Raw genomic sequence first — 21204 nt, 5'->3', positions numbered from 1 at the left:
CATCAGTATAGAAGGATCAGGATCAAAAAACCTCCTCAGGACTCAATCAAATTCAATATAGAGAAAACCATGTAGTGACTTTTTTTTTAAACTGAAAACTCCCTTCTTTTTTATTAGGGTTAACCACATCATCATTGCTGATCCTCAGATCACAACTGCTGAAGTTCCTTCTTTGAATTTCTAATAGCTTGGAAATATATGTCCAAAAAATCTGCTCTTCACCCTTGTAGCAAGATCTCTCTGTCCACAGCAGGTTCTCTCACACTTTGATCATTATCAACTCCACTTAAACCATGGACAGATGTTTTTTTTTCCATAATCTTTGCTGATCACTTTGCTGATACCACCTCACTTTACCTACTTTCCTTTTCTACCACAAACATCCAGTTTCTCAGACTTTAGCCCTTCTCAACCACCATATTCTGCTGACTTAGTGAGATCAACTCTCTTTGTGGACACAAAGGTCCACTGTAATCACCTCCCTTTCTTTCCCCTCTAATTTTCTTTCTGTTTTCCTCCACTCCTATGAAGCAGGAGAAACCTCCTGTCAAAACCAGAAGAGTGCTGTTTATCCTGTGCCTCCACCTCACTGAAAAGACATGGGCAAGCAATTGCCTTCAGACACCAACAAATGATCCCCTGTTCCTACCCTGAATGCCTACCCCAACCCTCCTGCTCCTGAGCACTGTCCCAGCAGCTGCTCCTCAAGTGCACTTGGCAGAGGTGGCTCTAAGAACAGAGGCTCCTGGAGAAGGGAACATCACTGGCTGTAAGTTTACTAGACTTAACTAGACCACCCTAACTTGACTCAATAGGGCACATTGTTAAGTAATATTGATTCTAGTCAATAAAGACTATTAATAAGATAATGCTTCTCACAGAAGTACAACTGTTTATTAAAAATAACTATTCCCTCACAACATGTCCTACAGTCTGATTTTGAAAGAAGAGGGGATTTTGACACTAGGGAAGAAAACCTCATCCTTTTCAGACACTGCTGTTGCTCAAAGACAGATTTCTCTGCCACTGTCCACCCTAGTGACACAAAGCTTTTGGAAGAAATTAAGAATAAAAATACACTGGATATAAAGCAAGCAGTCGAACTGCAGCACAGAAGATTTTTAGAGCTGCTGAAGCACGGCAGTTAAAAACACATAAAGAAGCACAAAGATTACTTAAGTGCACATTCATTGTGCAGGTAAATTTGCCTGTTCTATTTAGCAACATGAAAGGTTACTAGCATTAAGATTCTTGCCAATTTTGATCTAAGCAATCCACCTGGTCACACAGGTGATAAACAAGTTCTCCTGCATTAGCAGAATAATTCCAGGAACAGAGCTGGGTGTTAGATACATCACAGTCAGAGAAATGCTGAGTGCTGGAAACAGCTCTGAGAAATAGGAGGGAAGAGGAAGAACTAAATAAAATAGAGCTAATACTGATAGATGGTGGCTCACAAAAAGGCACAACCTTTCTCATCAGCATTCTCTTCCCTAGCAGCATCTGTACAGTGTGACACCTGCAGTGCGTCCACTGTCCCCCTCCTTCCCACCCACATCTGGGCACAGAGCAGCTGCTCCTCTGGCAGAGAGGAAATGGATGAGAGCTTTCAGTCTGCTGGGACTGTTCTTCACTGGCATTTGGAGACAACAGGAAGATGCATTGAGCACTCCTTTCCTTGAGGAACTGAGCACACACACAGGTGGAATGTCAAAGCTCTCTAATCTACTGCCTCCATCTCTTTTTAGCCACAGGAGCACAGCTGAAATAACCTGGCTACCCTTTTAATACCCAGACAGCACATAGATAATTGGTGTTTATGCATCAGGTCTAATTGTCCCAAATAGAAAAAAAAAATAAGGATTCAGTGCTCCTCTTTCTTCGCCCATGTTCCTAAAACTCTCACTTAATCAACTCCCCATGACATTCAATACAATGACCTGGAGGTGAAAGATTCTCATTAATGACAGAATTTGTCTGGTTTTGACTGGTTTAAAATGCCCTCTCTCTTTTTTTCCTAATTGCACCATTACCTTGTCATCATGCCTTTCATTCCCCATTTATAACCAGATCCCCTAAAGTGCCTCAGGTGAGGGACCTGCTCGGATTCTCATGTCTCTCCTTATCTTGAGGGTCTGCCTGTGCTGGGCCCAGTCAGTGTCAGATGTCTGCTCAGCACAGACCTCCCACCCTCCCATTCATAAATTGCAGAATACAACATCCTGAAATTTCACACTCTATCAAAACCTGTTTGGGGAGAAGGAGAGTTACATGAGAACACAGAAGTTTTAGAGGTCACTGGTATCTATGACAACTGCTTGTTTTGCTTTTCTCCTCCAGATGTCCTCTTTGTCTCCATCAGCATCATACCAGACTTTGAAACCTCTGAAGGCTCACTGTGACATGTTTTCAGTAGCATATAAAGAAGAACTTAATTTCTTCAGAGGGCTGAAGACACACTGGTGACTATGTATATGATAATTTATTGATAACTATTTATATAGTTTACAGTGAAACTGTACACTTTTAACAAGTCTAGTATACTGCTGGATATATATTAGTTTCGTATATTTAAAATATGTATTAATTATGTATGCACTAATATATTTAGGTTCAGTTATAAAAATGAAGCTACATGATAAGATCAGATTCTAGGAATGACTGGGTGATTTTTATAATAGGAAATGTATGTATTTTTACCAGCTTATATGAATGTATGCATGACATGAGAGACCACAGGCAATGGGCACACATGGCTGGCACAGAGAACAGAGAGAAAAATATACGGAAGCTAGCCCCTAGGTAATCAGGAGTTAAAGTAAATGGAAAGAACATAAAAAACAAGTCCAAAAAGAAAAGAATCCTGGGTTTCTGTATTTCTTTGTCTGCAGTTTTTTGAAGAACATTTTTGATTGAGAATATAGTATTTCAGTAGTCTTCTTGACTACCCACACAAACTACTCTGACTGCATCAAGGTTAAAGCAGTTTGTTTCTCTCTTAAATCAATGCAATTTGCTTTCTCTCTCATAAGGAATACTTAGAATAAGTTTCATCATCTTTTTTTAAACCTGATTAGGTCTTGGACTCTGCTGCTGAAGGCTTCCACTTGTGAGGATTTACTTTTCACTTCCTGTAATATCTTCAGTGCAGAAGAGTGACTGTTTCCATCTGGGAAGCTGGAGATGAGACATCTGAAAATCACAGCAGTTACCCTCAGAAGTCCTGTTGTTAAACCTTCAAATACCTGCTTATTTACACTTCTGCCTGCAGTAGCATTATGGTCATCTGGAACACTAACCTAAGTAAAGAGAAAAGAACACAAACATCCAGAATTCAGTAAAACCAACCCAAGTTTGTAGAGAAACATTTACAAATTTGTACAGGCCTACACTGGAAGTAATAATAAAGTAACATTCTAGCAGTGCTGATGGACATGAAACCATTTCAGGTACACAGTAAGGTAAAGCACATTATCCAAACTGGACCAGAATAAATGAAGTCAAAAAAATGCCATGTCTGAGAAGCAAGGAAGCCTGATAGCAGCAGAGCAAGCCATTAGTATGATTGTGTTCTTATGCATAAAACATCACCAGTGACCACTGCACTTGCCCATCAGAGGTCACCCACCTGTCAATCATGTCAGAAGCACAACACCCAGTTCTCTCTGAGACCTCAGAGGAATCTCATTTTTCTAAATCATTTAAGTAGATCCCACTCCTAAAAAGGTGAAGTTGAGCTGTACAGCATGTAAATCTGAAGACATATCTATATGCAGGATACAGATCTGGAAGATTATTACTCATGGAGAACATAATTTAAAAAAAAATCATTTCATTTTTCCATTTCTGCAGTCCAAGGTAATTATTCCAGCTGAAATCCTGCCCTGTTACCATCCAACAGTAAGTGGAGTGTGTGTGAAGTCCTGCAGTGCTCGAGGCAGACACTGGCAGCAGTCAGGGCTCGGGGCTCCTGGAACATCCCCATGGCTGATGCTGCTGGGCCAAACCCACATCCCTCTGCTCTGCCACAGCCTGAGGGCTGACACAGGCATTGGGGATCAATATTGGCTGAAATGCCATTTTCCTTCCAGGTTAAAATCATTTACACTCAGTATATGCGAGCGAGGCCAGAGAAGAGCATTCCTCCTCGTATAGGTATCAGGAGGGATTTGGTGACACTTGGTGACAAAGAACAACATGCACATTTCTTTATTATTCATTAGCTCTGAGCCTTGTGCTGGTACTTAAAACTCATTGTAATGGTCTGTTTCTGGTGCTGAGCCAAGAGAGCAAGTGAGAAGTCTTTAGCTGCTTATTCAAGTTCAATAGGAAAAACAATGCTAGGTTGCTCCAGTAACATTTGTTGACTAAAATAATTCTTGCCTAATGATGCCAATTGCTCACTGAGACAGATGGACTGAGCTTTGCAATGTGTAAATCAACTCAAATGTGGTGACTTTCTGCTCGGAACACTAAGTTTTAAAAATTGCTAACAAATGCTACTTACTGCTTTTTTCACCTTAGATAAAAAATTATATGTGGTATTTTTTAAAAGATTTAATAATATCTTCCAGCAGAGCCTTTGGTTTGCTGTAATGAGCAGTACTATGAGTGCATAATGTCTGTTTTTGTCTTCCAGTTCAAAGTACATAGGAGAAAATATATTTTCTAAGTATATAGTCCTTAGCTATAAAAGTTCATGCTTTAAAATAAAACTGCTCTTCCTCATTTGTAAAATAAATAGAGCTGGCACTTATTAGAGTAATTTACTGCAGAGCTTATTTCATGTTCAATTTTTTTTGGAAAAGTGTGTGTGTTAATTAATATGAAGTGAGAACGAATGTGTTTTTTTACACAGTGTCATGTCAAACAATAGATAAAAAGAAATACTGCTTGATAGAAAACAGGTAAATTTGAACTGAATTCCTTGAATATTCTCCTTTTATACTAACTCAAATGAGTGACAACAGATCAGCTCTTTTACTGAAGAAATAATTAATGGGATAGTGTGAAAGTGTGTAGAGATTTATGTTTAAAATTAATTGGTGTGCTTGCAGAAGCAAAATTAATTGGGGTGCTTGCTTGTTGATTATTATATCAAGCAAGGGGGTAAGAAATCTTAAGATTTAATAGTGTAATTATGAAAGCTTTCAAGCTCTGGTTTCTTTGTGTCAATTACACAAGGAGTTAATGACATCCACAGAAGCTGTGTTGAACATCAGCTTTGAATGGGTAATGTAACAGCATTCCACATTCCTGAGGTTTAACAGTTTATATGACACAAATCTACAGGTGTGATTAAACACTTAAACAGATTTTTCGATTAATTGGTATAAAACATTTTAAAATCACAATGGAAAAATCAGGAAATGTGTAACTACTGTCCAAATATCTGACACATCCAACACCTCAATGCTATTTTAGCTTTTCTGATGGCTGACTTTGCTGGGCCTAATAGAGAGTCCTTCTTTCTTTAAGTCAGTTCTTGAACTGGAACACTCTGGTACAGACTCCACACAAGATATCTGACACATCCAACACCTCAATGCTATTTTAGCTTTTCTGATGGCTGACTTTGCTGGGCCTAATAGAGAGTCCTTCTTTCTTTAAGTCAGTCTCTGGTACAGACTCCACACAAATGATAAACTATTCCTTGGAGAATTCACTCTGTGCAGGGGTTCCCATGCCTGTGCAGAGCTGCCATAAGCTCTTCAGCTCTGCCCAGCATCTTGGGCTTAATCCTGTAAGATGCTGCAGAATATGGCCCCAGTCCAGTAAAGCACTTAGGCACACATTTAATATAGCTGAAAATGCTCCTCTGTTCTGACTCACATCACCAAAATACCGCTGCAGATCAGAGCACATTCTCCTTCTGTGCTAACAAAAAACACCAAACATTTCCAGTTAGCAACGTAGAGCTCCAGCACTGACAATTCATTCATATTTTTATTTCATAAAAGGCATAGTCCTCCACAGCCATGAAGAATTTCAAGTAGAGTTGGTAAACCTAAACTGAAAGACTTCAGACCTTTAGAAGCACAAAATTTCTCTTCATCTGGTCAATTATTTCATATCATTCTCCTATTACCAAGGGTGATTTTGTGCTTTTTGCATGTGTAGTCATTGGGCTTGCCTCAAAAATACTGAAAAGTACACCTCAGAAGTCTCAGCAGGCTGTCAGACTCTCTGTGTAGTAACTAGTGAAGCAAAGAAATGGAAATGGATCAGGAAGTGCATGGCCTTGAGATGGTGCAAGTGAAGGTTTCAGTTTAAATTCCCTACGGCTAAACACTTCAGCATGTCATTACCTCTTCTACTCCAGCCCTGTTTTCAGGATTTACTACTCTCCACATGGGCTTGTGTCCTGGTTTAGGGAAAATTTGGGAGAAAACCTCTAAATGGATTTCCTCTAGAATGCAAATTCATGCAGCCCCTCCCCCAACTGGTTCGGGAAGAGATTTCCTTGGAGAAAAGTGGAAAAAACTATTTATTTAACAGGCAAAGCATTCACCAGCACAAAAAAAAAAAGAGCAATATTAAAGAATAAAACGTATTGCTGCTCTGAAGAGATGACACACTCCCTCCGTGGGCTGTGGCTCGGCTCACTCTGTCTCTTATCAGTCCCTTGTCAGTCCCTCTGGCTCTGGAAATGCCACGGCCCAGGCCCGGTCCGGCGGGCCACAGGTAAGAGCTGCTGGTGCTCTTCTGGTGTTCAGGCCAGAGCAGGTTTGAACAGCTCCAAAGAAAAAGAAAAACCACAGTCCAGGGAACTTCTCTGCCTCAGCCAGCTAAACACTGACTAAAAGCAAAGGAGAGCTCTGTCCTGCTGTCTGTCCAGGAGCCGGAATGTGGAGGGGTGAGTGCAGTTTCTAGAAACAAACTGTGCACTTCTTCTCTCCCCCCTCTGCTCTCAGAACCAGTCTTCAAGGTGCAAAACCTATTTCTGGGCTAAACAGACCAATGGGGATAGGAGCATCATACAGTCACCCCAGGACAGCTTGTTACTGGGACTGAGGGAACTGTCAGTGCCACACAGCTGAACCCTGTGGAGACACATGTAATTTCAAAATGGACTGGAAGAGCCCAGCAGCACAGATGGGCCTTGGATTTCACAGTTCTTGTTATCATCAGTGCTAATGTGGAGCTGCCTTATTTGATGCAGCACAGAAGACTAAAAAAAACTGACCACAAATGGTGAAGAAACTGCAATAGGATGTATGCTCTCATTCTGAAGAACCCCAATTAAATGGCAGCACATTCCAGGCAAAAAGTGGAGGAGAAAAATTACTTTCCTGTGACTAGATAACCAGATTAACTTAAACCCAGTAAAATTTCATAAGCCACTAACCTAAAATATGGTTCAAATTTAAGCACTGTATTTTGGAGAAGAAAAAAGTAACCAGCAACTGGGTTTTGATTCCTACATTTGTTTGATGGATACCTCACCTAACATTCATTGCACATTCACTAATGATGTCTTACTTAGAATTTTCAGATTCTATTCCTTTAGAGATTGCCTTAAAAATAATCACAGGGATCTATCATTGTATCACACAGACAGGTATGGTTTAGATGTATGGCTTCTCAGACATCTTTGGGGAAAATACATGACAGCTGTCACTTGACTGGAAATAAAACCCTCAAAATATGAAATGATCCTTACATGCCTACAGCTCCATTAATGACTTGGTTTTGTTGGTATGAAGCCTTCCAAAACAGAAAACTGGAAAAGTTGCAATTATTGTGCAACTATCTTCTGGCTACAGTAGACAAAGAAGAGCAGAGACAGCAGTAAATAAACAAAGCTCCAACTCCAGCAAAGACCTGGATGAATGCAGGTGGGAAGGTTTGATCCATTAATCATGGAAATCAGGAAACACTCCTGTTATCCTCAACAGACACTGATTTAGGCATTACCAGAGCTAAGGAGGCTGAGGAAGGTAACAGGGTAAGTCAGGCTACAGAAGGTTTCCTACCTTAGGCAGGAGGCAAAGAAAGGTCTGAACAGGATACTTCAAAGTATTGACCAGGACAGGCTGGACGACAAACACAAAAAAACCCAACAAACCAACCCAAACCAAAACTAAATCCACATGAAACTGGTTGGAAATAAGGTTCATACTGGATGTATTCAAGATTATACTGAATGCTTCTCCAAACAGTACTGTTTCTGTGTTCAGCAAATATTGGTGTAGTTGTTTAATAATTTGTTAAAACCTTGCAAATATACATTCTCATTTATTACTCCTGGTATTACTTTGGGCTTTATTTTCCAACAGTAAGTGGAAATGCACATGACATAGGCAAAGGCTGCATCACATGGCTCATACAGCCAGGAAAAGTGGAGGCAGTTAAAAGTCTCTGGGGGTATATTTTAGTATTTTGGTATTCAGAGCTGCTCTCAGTTTGTACATTTCTTTTTTGTAAAAAAAAAAAAAAAAGAAAAATTCAAACTTGATCTGATTTATTATATTTTCAAGAGAGAAAAATCAGGGTTAGAAAAGCAGCAGTGTTTTTGGGTTTTGTACTCAAATGTGCACTTCATGGAACTATGAAGATATCCCAGTTTAAGGGCCAATTCTGCATGAAGAGAACATAAGAGACTTTCTGTATAGGAAAGAAAAGTCCACTGTGGATCACGGGAAACATTAAGCTTTAATTACAGTTTTGCTGCAATTCAAGGGTAGTATTTGGCAACCGACTGAAAAGAGCTCTAAGTGCAGCGAACGTTCCTCCTGCAGTATCTCCGAGCTCTAGGTGGCCAGCCCTGCCTAAGAAATGCCCTCTGTGCTCCAGCAGGACACCGCAGCGCTGCCCGGCGGGCTCCGGCAGCACAGCGAGCCTGGTCCCGGTGAGGTGCCCGAGGATTCCCCGGGTGATCCCCGAGCCTGCCCCAGAGGCAGCGCTGCCCTGACACCCGCAGCGCTGCCCTGACACCCGCAGCGCTGCCCTGACACCCGCAGCGCTCCCGCAGAGCCGCGGCTGCAGCCAGCCCGCAGAGCGCAGGCTGCGCTCCGCTTTGCCGCGTGCCAGAGAGCTCGGACGAGCCTTTGGAAGTGTTCGTCACTGTCCTACGGCTGCTGATTCGAACAGCGTCGCTTAAATTATTAAAAGTATGTACATAACTTTTCAATTAACAAACTGCTTGGCTCATGAAAATACATACACACAATTTATAAGTAAAAAACCAGGACTAAATATCTTATGATGAGCAGGTCACTATGAATTAAAAATGAGTTTTCAAATAAAATATTTAATGACATTTCAAATTAAATGAAACATTGGAAAATTAAAACTTTCATTGCTAAAGAGTCCTATTTAAGCACTTCAGCAAATCAAGACTCTGGCAATGTATTGACCTGACTTAGATTCATGACACTGAAACAAGTAAGAATCAAACACACAGTCACAACTCATTGTGGTCTAAACTCTAAATATTCCTATAGGGTGAATTAAAGAAAACAACTTCAGAAAAAGATAGAACAATATCCACTCATGGGGTTCGTGGTACACATGCTTTTGCGGAAGTCATTAGTAGAAGCAAATACATCAATTTCTACAGAGTACAGTAGATACAGCCACCAAATACAAAAAATAAATTAATTTTATTCTTTCAAGCCTTTATTCTTATATACCTCCTGATGTTCTTATACTCTAAATACTTTAACATGTTTGTGAAGCATGCAAAAATTTACAAATTAAAGGAGTTATTTTACATACCGTAAACTGGTGTATCAACAGGTCCATCAGAAAAGTTATCTTATTACTGAAGAGGACATAGGTGCAGTTTTCTATGCAGTTGCTACAGGTGAGGCTGTAAACATTTACTGCACTGCACAGTGACCTAGAAAGTCAGAAGGGAAGAAAAATTAGAATTTTACTTACTTCAGTAAATTAGAAGCAAATAAATGGCAGTATCAATAAAGAAGCTTGCAGGAATACACATTTATTTTCTTTAACTTGGGATTCCAAAGAGAAATAATACCTTAAATGAAATCAATTCAATAACTTTAAAACAGTAAAGCCATAGTTATCAGAAGCCACAGACTCTATGGGTACTAGACTTTATATTCAAAACTCTGACCGAAAGTGATGCAGAGTATCAGCCAATTCCATCACTTGGATAGGTAGTATTTCTGTGTGCAGCTTACAGCCACAGAACACACCAAACTCTGTCCTGGCAGGACCTTCAAGCCCTGTGTGAAGTATCTGACAGCAATTCCTAGATCTGACAGGTCAGCAGGGCCTGTGCTCCAGCACAAGGGACATGGATGCCCAAGGAGCTGGCAAACCCAGCAGGTGGAAGGCCTGGCCCAGATGCTCTGGTGCCACATTGTCCCCTCTCCTCTCAGAGCCTGCAGTGCTGATGTGCAGCTCCACTGTCCCCTCTCCTCTCACAGCCTGCAGTGCTGATGTGCAGCTCCACTGTCCCCTCTCCTCTCAGAGCCTGCAGTGCTGATGTGCAGCTCCACTGTCCCCTCTCCCCTCTCACAGCCTGCAGTGCTCATGTTCAGCTCCACTGTCCCCTCTCCTCTCACAGCCTGCAGTGCTGATGTGCAGCTCCACTGTCCCCTCTCCCCTCACAGCCTGCAGTGCTGATGTGCAGCTCCAGCAGCACTGGGGAGCCCCACCTGTGGCTGGGGGAAGAGGGCACAGCTTTGCAAGGGGAGCAACACAACAAGGGGAACAACAACAAAAAAAACCAGCACATGTACAATTGCTCCCTGCACCATGGGCAGTGATTTCCATCTGCTCCAATTAAAGTGCTCTCCTCAAAACAGGCCTTGCAGGGAAGCTGGGATCAGTCCTTGAGAATATTCTCATAGAGAAGATTAATCTTACCAAGAGAACCCTATTCCAGAATAAACAAGAAGTTTGTTTCTTGAGCTTTGCTTACTACAAAAGCCATCACTGTTACCTCACAAACACACACACAGACACACAACACAAATGCGTCATGAATACATCCAACAATAAACACAGATGGCTAGACATTCAAACTGTTGCTTTAAAGTAAACTAAAATAAAAAGAACTTTCACTTTGTTGAGTTTTTCTCAACATATGAAAAAAATGTGACTAAGTTCAAATAAGCTCCGAAGAAGAAAATAAATTATGAGCACTGCTGAAAGGTCATACAAAAGTGGGACTGCAACAAACACCAAGTTACTGCACTGAAACCATCAAAGCTGGTATTTAACAGAACAAGCTGCAGACTAACTCAGCATACTTCTGGAGCTGAGTTTTACACTTTATCTTTCTCCTAAAATACTTTTTGGAACAACAAAATTATTTACACAATAAGGACTGTGGCTTTGCTGTTGCTGGGCTCATTGCTGTGGCATCTGCTCACTCAGCCTGGCTCCCCTGAGCTGAACTGGAAGCCTCTCACATACATTGTATTTCTCAAGCAAAGGAAAGCTGGAAATGCTCAGAGGCCAGAAAGAGTGGAGCAAAATTTTCTCATTTGTATGGCTGGATTGTCTTCTCTTCAGCTGGAGAATTCAGAAAATAAGTGAATGAATATTTATACTTTCCCTCCTTTTCTGAGTGTCACCATATTACTAGTTATAGTAACTTAACTGTACTGGTAATTAATTTTACACTACTGCCTAATTAAATCAATTTCAATCTGCAGCTTACACGACATGAAAACAATATTAGGTAATTACTTATTGACCAAAGGCAGATTAATTTTCATCCATTTCACTTAATTTTTACCCTACAAGGATAACACCTAGAGATAATCGAAGCAGGATGCTTCACATGCGTTTTTACAAATCTGTCTGCAACACTGTTCTCTCTTCCTCTCCTGACACAGAAGGGGATTTAGTTCCCTTCTCTCAGTAATGCTGAAAAATATTTTCATTAGGCACCTCCTTCTATCTTTCATGAAGATTATTCCTTTGCGTAGGTATGTTTAGAGGGGGAGAGAGAAAAAACTATATTGGTAGTATCTATATTCTGTTGAGAAGATGCTTTAAATCAGCTTCTGACATTTTATCAGTTATTCTAAAATAAAGATCAATTCTATTTAAATATAAACATTATAATTCATCCAACGTGTCAAATATGAACTTGTAGGTTAATTCTGACAGCATTTCAGAGTTCTGAGGTGATTTAGTTAATTCACTGCAATAAATGCTTTTTGATATATGGGATTCCTAATTCCTAAGAGGATAATTTATTTTACACTTGAAAACACAAAACCTTCCCACTTCATCTAAAGACCAAATTCCACTGTACGAATGCATCACGCTTTTGTATTTCCCAAGTGACCCTCACGTCACAAAGAGTACTGGTGCTTCCAGAGACTCTGATAATGCATTTGAAAAGGTGCTGGAAGCAAATGGATGCCAAATGAATTTTTCACAGCAATAAAGAGGGTTCCTTTAATTGATACCATGAGCTTGCTAACAGCAGCTCGTCTGAGCACATTCTGATCACGGCGTGCTCAGCTCTGCCGCGGCTCCGCGGCCTGACTGGAATCCAGCACCAGGAGTGTCACACAGAAGTGTCCCCAGGTGGTTGGCAGTGTTAAATGGCAGATTAGAGACAGCACAACTAATTTCTTTACTTTAATCTTATTAAAGAGAACAACAGCTGTCAACTGTCACCATTTCTGCACAAGGCCACTGAGACAAGCGAGGGGCTGCGAACGGCAGAGCCACAACTTTATTCAACCACTCCTTCAACTCGCTGGGATGGAAAACCCAAAGCACTTCCCAGCCTCTTCTTCCCTTCTGGAGGAAAATAACTGCTCTCAATTCCTAATGTGTTATTTCCAGAGATGCCAGAGGCAGCTGAAGGACTGGAGCAGGAGGCCCTGCAAAGCAGGAGGTTATTGATTACGGATGTTGCTCTAAACTTTGTATCACAGCCACAAATCAGCTTTCCAGCTCTGGCCCCTGCATGCTCACTCCAGCCCACGGCCAGGCTGCCCTCGGATGCAAGGCTTTCCTCCAGAGTAAATCCAATTATAAAAACCTCCTTATGGTACACAAGCTTGGAGCCAAAAAAGAAATCTGCCTTTAAACTAGACAAAATACGCATATGTATGTTACGTTTATTTTACATTCATATGAAGGAGGAGGAGAGGAGGATTCATTTTAATAAAGCTAGATCTCAACAGTTTATATATCTGCATGTGATTATTTTTTAATGTTAGCTCATCTTCATTTCCTCAATTTGCCTGATATAAACAAGTTGACAAACTTTAACTTTTATTAAAAATACTGGGGCATTAACAGTATGTAATCATGGAAGACTAATCCATGATAGTGCATCAGCACCCAGAGGCAAGAACTAAACTTATGCTTTACAAAAACCAGGGCATCATCAACATACAAAAATTTACCTGTTTCAAGTGTAAAACTTTTCCCTATTCTTACAACTTCTGATATTACAAATGAACATGCTTTGATTATCAATGAATAGCCCTAAAAGCTCAGTATGGCAGTGCAATAATACAACACTAAACGTTATCAAATTTAGGATGTGTTAATTCAGTAGAACATTGCTCATTTTTAACCAGTTTGAATATTATGCAGCAGTCTGATGGGGAAGGGGATCAGTAATTACCTGTTCAGCTGCAAAGAAGTGGGAGGTGAAACGTTACTGAAAAATGGTGCACAAAATGGCTGTAGAGTGGAATGGGTAAGGACCCATCAAGGTAAGAATATAGACTGAAACAACAATAAAACTGCATGAACAGCAACACTGCAGCTTAAGAAGTGTATGTTCCCAAACACAAGTAAAAATTACAAAGAACAAGATATAAGACCAGCTCTTAGTTCAAAAGAGTTCTTACTAAAAAATGTAATTTGTATCAATGCTATCCAAAATATTATGGGGTCACTAATTTCTTCTTTTTATGTATGTAATTATGGTTTGAGCTTTTTTACCCTGATAATGTTTGCCTTAAATAAATTATGCAAGAAACTTTAAGAAAATAGAAGATATATTAAACTTTACTTCAATCCCATCTTAACTTGTAGAAGTCCAACTTTATTCCTTACACAATTACTGCCACTTTCTCTTTTAAAATACTCATCACTCAAGGAAGTCAAAGCATTTCCCAAATGTCAATTAAACAAACCCTACAAGCCTCATTTGTTAGCAGGTTTGTTACCAACACGTCTTGGTAAATGAGCTGCACATTGCAAGGCAGCCCAGGGAGGAGACTCATCTTCTGCTCCTCATCTGAAGGCGTTCAATTGTTTTGCTGTGCAGCTCCCATTTGCTTTTTTGTACAAGAAGAGTATCACTGGGCTCTGAAACCTTAACAAATTCTGTTGACTATGTCTTGTTTTGTGGAGAAGTAGACAAATCCTGGAACACTACAAAATGCTGCTTTGAGAAATGATATGGCTGGACATTAATTTTTATGTTAACACCAAAACCAAAACTTACTATAACCCACTTTCTCTTCCCCTTTTCCAGTGATTTATTTGAAGGGGAGGAAAATTGCCCCAACACCAAATGTATCATCTGTCTCATAAATGTCACATCCTCCTCACAGCATTTCCCATCCTGCTGCTCTGACCACCAAGCTGGACAGTGGTACAAAACAACACGCATATTGTTAAATCTTCTGATTATAAAGCTTTATCTTGTGGACATGGGATTAAAGTTCTGAGCTGCACCATACAGCCAGGGTTTTGGGGAAAGAGAGATGTAGATAATAGCCCATGTAATCTCCTCACCTACTTGTAAATAGCTTATCCCCATCACAAAGCAACAGACAAATTCCCAATTTAAGATGAGCACAAATAGTTAAACATTGCAAGAAGCCACAAACAATCTGAAGTACAGTAGTGTCCTTTAGCAAAGCATATTTGGCTGAGGGAAGACTGGAGGGCAATTCATGAAAGGTCTTCATTCAACTTCTCTCCACAGGGCTTTGCTTTGTCTTTAAACAGAGAAAATTGCCAGAGAAAAACTGCTCCTTCACTAGATTCAAAGTTCAAGAAATCAGGATGTAAATGACATTTGCACAAAAGAAAGAAAAGTAACTTCAAACTTGTTTTAACATTAAATGAGAAATGTGATCTGAATTTTCTTCCTCATTTAAAGAATTAAACGTATTCTATGATTGCCCTTGGTTTTGAACCTCCCTTGAACAATCTGTATGCGAAAAATTTCTTCAATTCATTCAGTGAGACCATAGCATGACCATGAACATGGTTTGTGCCTGGTTCAAACTACTCATACCAAGTCTCACCCTCTGGAACTATTGTTGCTCTCGACAGTTCAGGTGTAGATTCTGCACAGAACATTCTTCCCCACCAAAAAGGCCACAGAAATACCAAGAGAGGAGCCTCTGCATCCCATGCAGCAAGACCAAGTTCCTTGGGCCACTTCCAGCTGACTCCAGAGTCCCTAAGTCAGACTCTCACAGACCAACCCTGCAGGAGCAGTTTGCTTTAGAGAGCAGGATCCTGTGTCAAATTACGTGCAAGCTGATGGATAACTTCCCAGCTTCCATACTTTCAAGTGCCTACAAACTGGAGACTGCAATTTGCTGTGAAGTTGAATGAAATGCTGTATTTCTGGAGTGGAGCAAAGTTCTTCAGAAGATGTTTTTAACAAACAATGCTGTCAGAACAGTTTCTATTAATCTCTTTTCTGCCCCCGTACTTCCTTGGGAAATACAGCTAGTGGAAAATCTGTGTTAATAGAACAACGTTTAGAAAAATTTTCAAAGATGCAAAAACTCTTTTTATAATTCAGTCATGAACAGGCTCAGGAATCTGAGTGACCACTGGTCAGAAAGAGCTGTGAGAGTGACTGGCAGAGAGAGGAGAACCTCTGATCACCTGTTTGGATGTGATTTCTGTTACACAAATGTGGCTGACACGGGGCTTTATTTATCAGCACACAAACTCCTTCAAGACCTAATACATCCTCAAACTGCCTCACAAACTTCAAACACCATGTTTTCAGTAATGTAAACACAATATTCTCAAACCTTCTCAACAAAGGTTACCAAAACAAGACTATTCTTAAAAGGAAAGAACAAAAATCAAAGATGTACAGGTTGTGCACATTCTAAGAATTTGAAGCTCAGTTTAAACTAGGCTTTACGTGGGCAGACGGTGCACTCCTGTCCCTAGTGAAGTTTATCCCACATTGATGAGATCACTCAAAATTAGAGACTCTACAGATGAAGAAGCCCCAAGGCTGTCCATGAGCTGCTCCCCACAGGCCCACCTCAGGATTGCTCACCAGTGCAGCTGGCTGGACCTGCAGCAATTGCATTTGGCACGACTGCAAAGGCAGGAATTTTATTTATTCTCTTAGGAGTGCAAAGTCAAGATATTTAAAAATGTTTTTTTTCCTTAGTGCTCTTTCCTAGCACTTCACACTGATGTCCCATAACGTATTATCGGCCAGTTTTCATCCAAACTCTCACACTAAATTACAGTAGTGCCTAAATTACAATTACACCAATGTTACAAAATATCTACAAACAATGACAATGGTATAGACCAGGATATCCTGGGTTTGTACTAAAACCATGCCTAGCTGTGCTCTGAAAGCACCTATGTGCTCTTGACTGTATAGCTCCTACAGTTAGAGATTAGGGAAAAGAGCACACTTTTGATGTACCAGGCTTTGTAGGAATTCTGCTTAGTCACCACCTTCTTTTTTAGGGATTAGGCATTTAAACCCTTCCATTCTTCTGTTCTGTAAAGAGGAATTTCCCTAATCCACAAGAATTTTGATTTACCTGTTTGTAGGCGCCCTTTCAGCTATCAGTATCTTACAACTATTTAATTTTAAAAGCAGACAGATTCCAGTGAATTACAACCCTTTTAAAAATTCCCCCGCTTCCCACTAGAGATCTCTGCAGACTAACTTCAAAAGACATGTATCTCCTCCTCTGTTAAAACACAGTTTTGTCTCTTCAATTCTTACACAATTAGCTGCTGCTCAAATATATCATAGCTCAAACTAAAACCACCAAGTTAGGAAACCACAGGCTGAGTGGAAATGTCTTTCACCTTCCACAGCATAGAGAACAGCAGAGTTTTTTGCTCTGAAGTCCAACACAGGACTAGGAGAAGAAGAAGCAGTGAAGCAGCAGATATGAAATGAATATTCCAGTGACTCTAAGTGCAGGTGAAGGACCCATCAAACTCACTTCAAGGGAACTCGGGCAGCTGCATTCAGGTTGGTGGGAGAAGTCACCATCTGAAGAACATTTTCCAGAGCAGTCAGTCCTCCTGCAGCCCGGAATGCAATTTTATCTGCTGTGTTCTGGAGAAACACAAACACACAAAAGAAGCAACAGAAATTAAAGAAATGTCTACATAAAGGGTACCTCTGACACTTGTGGATTCTGTCACTGCAGAAAGTCCTTAACCAATTTATTTATCACATTGGACACCTTTGAAAAAGAGCATTTCACTGCTCAAGCACAAGGAAGAGGCTTTCTACAGCAGGAGTTGAAACCCTCAGGTGTTATGTTTCAATTATCATATCCACATACCCAGTACTACACAGGTAATACACTTGAATACCATATTTCCTGTAAGCCATACAATTAAAGGGACTTTATTAAAGTTCACCTTTATCTGTTGCTATTACCTTTGGAACTGTGCTGCTTTGTATGATTTTAAAAATACAGACAATCTCCAGATGGGTAATTCCTCCTTTTTACAAACTTTTCCAACAGAAGACAACCTCCTGGTTTATGACTATGCACAAAATAGCTTAGGCAGATCCCTTTTCTGAGGTATCCACTTAGAACTTGCACATAATTACCATCCTATCATTATTCTCACAGTTTGCAAATGACTGGGCTTTTGCTGCAGCAGATCCAGTACTTTAGAACTTACACTCTTGTCCTTTCCTACAAAATTAGTTTAATGTCCTCTGTTTAAAATAAAGCAAGTGAAATCTTCCTATTCTCTACTTCTAAGCTGCTGATCTTGTATAGTTTTTTGGCAGTTTGTATTTGATCATCTTGATTTTGTCAGTGATGATGATGATGATATACTAGTTAATAAGAAAGAATTTCTTCTTTTTCCCCCCAGTGTTGCAAGCACTTCATATATGGGCAAAAAAGGGAAATCCTCTATAAACATGATTATTACTAGTCTATAAAGAAAGTATTCTACTGTAACAGACTGCATAACAGAAAAAAACTCCTAATAACTCCAACAATAAAATATTTATTTGAACAACTACAAAAATAATTGAGCAGCTGCAATATGATTTAGACGGGCAACATTTTTCCCTGTGAGATCAGACATTGCACACAGAAGCACATATCTCACTTTTTATTTAAATCATGCAACTTTGCTTGACTACATTGTATTTAATTTACAAGCTACAGAAAAGCTATTCACAGAAGTCAGATATTCAAGAAGGAAGTGTTTTCCACAATTAATATGAAGTGCATTTAAATTTTTAGACAACCAAAAGATTTATCTTCCAAGGAATAACTGGCCTCAAATGAGTGCAAATGTGTATGCCAACTCACCAAGCAGTGAAGAAAACCAACCAGTGGTTTCCTACAGGTTAGCTGATAAGCATCATTTCTAGCAGTTAATTTTAGCCCAGTGAGCCCAGTAAATGTGCCTTAACTGCAGAGTTATTTTTTGAGTTTCACTCATATATTCTTCCTCTGTTTCCTCTTCCTCCCATCTAAAAAAACCCCAAGCCCCTGCCTCCTTAAGCTCCCTTGGCTCCCAATAACACTTTCCACCGACTCCTGCTAGAGCCATAAAGACCCAAAGAGTGAAGGAACAGTCCTGCCATAACTCATCCTTATTGACTTTATTTGAGCACCTTGGCTCCCAGCCACAGCTCTCAGAGCTCCTCCTACCCTGCTTGCCCAGTGCTGCACACCCCCAGACAGAGCCCAGGGCCTTCCTCACCCTCCCCTGCTCGCTTTGGCTGAACCCCCCAGGTGTAAGAGAGATGCTGTTGTTTGCAGGGTGCCTTTCCTTGGGAATGGGCAGAGCCTGGCAGTGCAGAGCAGGAGCTCAGAGCTCAGAGGGGGCTGTGCAGCACAGCAGCCAGGGCTCTGACACTGCTGATTTATCTCTCAGTGCTTCTCCAGCTCCAAATGTGCCCAGCACTTGCCACTTCTCACTATCCCTATTTCTCATGGGATATTATGCCACAACCTATTAGCTCTTGTGGCAAGAAGTCTTTCCTGTCATTCAGACCAAATATGCCCTTTCTCTATTTCATCCCATTACTCTGAGTTATATCTGACTTATTGCATTCATTTTGTTTGTTCCCTCAGCAACTGCTCCATTCTTGAGCTCGTACACTGCTTCCTTTTCCTACTTGGCTTTATCAACTCCATGTTCTATTTAATGCTTAACTCAACCTTTTATACCCTTTTATATTTTTTCATGTGAACTTTTCTTACTTGTGATTTTTTTTTTTTTGTTGTTTGCAGATCTCCTCTTTTCTCCAAAAGCACCCGGTAATGAAGTGTCCAGAAAGGAACCTCCCCCTACCCTGATCAGTCAATAGAGTCACACTGAAACAAACAACAACGTCTCCCTAATCTGAGGGGAGGTTTTCACAGATCTATTTTAAAAATACATAAATCTTTTAAAGCTGTTTCATTTCCTATGTGTTCTCCTTCCATTTCGATCTGGAGCATCACTTGTTTTATAGACAGACTTTTTTCAGAGCACCTGGTTCACTTTTGTCTAATACTTTACTAAAATACAAGTCTACTTGTCAAAATACAAATCTGCCTTCTAAAAACTTCTGTTACAACTACAGTTTTCTACCAAGCAGAAGGGAGTCTGTAATTTCTTCTGATTTTATATGATTTAGCTACATGTCCTATCACTCCTCTTTCTAGATTACTCATAAAAATTCATTAGCATTTTGATGCTTATGAATGAAAATAAATCCCTAATGATGTGCATGGAAGAGAGGGAGAGGCTTCAGTAAAAGGAAGATACAACCAGCAGCAAAGCTGGGGAAGATCCATGAGCGCTCTATTTGTTACCTGTGCTCACAGAGGTCTGTAAAACTGCCACATAGGGAGACATGGCTTTTAGCACATTTAATGTATTTCTCTCCAGTGATTCTTGTAAGATGGACAACTTCCAGGGCTTCTAATCCATGTCCTGGAAGGCAATGTTGATGCTGAAGTCGCTGCTGGTTTCTGGCGTGTCTGAGTGACCTTGGTCCCACCCGAGTGTCCAGCTCTCAGGAATCCCAGGATCAGGCACAGCTCCTGGAGCTTGGCTATAGGAGCTGAAAGCAAAATGTGCCCTGCCCACAAAGGAGCACAAGAGTCACTTGAATATTGCACTGCTGAGGTCTGCAGGGTGAGCACCGTGGGACTGGGGAAACCCTGGAAAAAGAAATCATCCCTGAGCCACCCATGCCAAGACCTGGTACTGGGAGGTGTTATAAAGGAACCTCCCTAGGGCTGAAACATACTGTCATTCTATCTCTGAAGCAGCCAAATCACACCAAATTCTTTAAAAATATGTCTGAATTAATTCCTACTTAAGGCAATTTTCAAATTTTAAGTATTTTTATACTCATCTAAAGAAATCTTTCTTGGATCATAAAAATACGTGAGCAAGACATCTTACCCAATTTGTCTTTCTCTGAAAAATGAACTAACATCCTTGAAAAGATGACGTCCAGAAGTGCTAAAGCTTTACATTAGCTGATACATATTGCAAGAGGGATTCAAAAGAAGTGGACTGAGGCATCTCAGTTACTCAGAGCCCTTGCTCACATATTTTCTCATTTAAATTGATCTCTGCCAGAACCTGTGTCAGAATGAAAGACCCTTTCAGGTAACCACAACTTTTATTCTGGTAGCACCCAAAGCTCTGAGCAGATTAGGCATCAAGTTGAGTATGAAAACAGATAGAACCTACAGGGAATAAATATTAAATCCCTATTTGAAAAGAGCATAAACCAGCACTACATGTTTTTGCTGCTTGAAAGGAGCCTCCAAACTTCCAACACGGCCTCCCAAATTATTTAGCTTTCCTGTTTATGAAACCTATTTCATAATTTCACTGTTCTTTGAGTAGCTGCACATTTAGATTGGGAGGGTTATTCTGCAATAGATACTGTGGGATCCATGTTCCTTGAACAACAGAAAATATATAAACATGTTTTAATACATTGTTTTTAAAGTGTGATTTGATTTGTTAATATGTATTTTCAGAAATTCACAGCTATTCAAATAACATTTATAA

General features: G+C 40.2%; 1 protein-coding gene across 2 annotated transcripts in view; it reads right to left on the bottom strand.

Moving 5' to 3' along the window:
- SCAPER (S-phase cyclin A associated protein in the ER) overlaps positions 1–21204 on the bottom strand; it is a 136209-nt gene that overhangs the window by 32926 nt on the left and 82079 nt on the right. For both annotated transcript variants that reach the window (XM_041427672.1, XM_041427671.1), the window contains exons 24-26: positions 17145–17260; positions 9721–9844; positions 3070–3299 (exon numbers count right to left, since the gene is read on the bottom strand). In XM_041427672.1, coding sequence (XP_041283606.1) covers positions 3070–3299; positions 9721–9844; positions 17145–17260 — 470 coding nt within the window. The remainder of the gene's footprint in view (positions 1–3069; positions 3300–9720; positions 9845–17144; positions 17261–21204) is intronic.

This window comes from Onychostruthus taczanowskii, unplaced genomic scaffold (genome assembly GCF_017590055.1).
Source record: "Onychostruthus taczanowskii isolate IOZ18803 unplaced genomic scaffold, ASM1759005v1 scaffold118, whole genome shotgun sequence".
NCBI lineage: Eukaryota > Metazoa > Chordata > Aves > Passeriformes > Passeridae > Onychostruthus > Onychostruthus taczanowskii.
The sequence above is the reverse complement of the archived record's forward strand: the minus strand, read 5'-3'. Positions and strand labels throughout refer to the sequence as shown.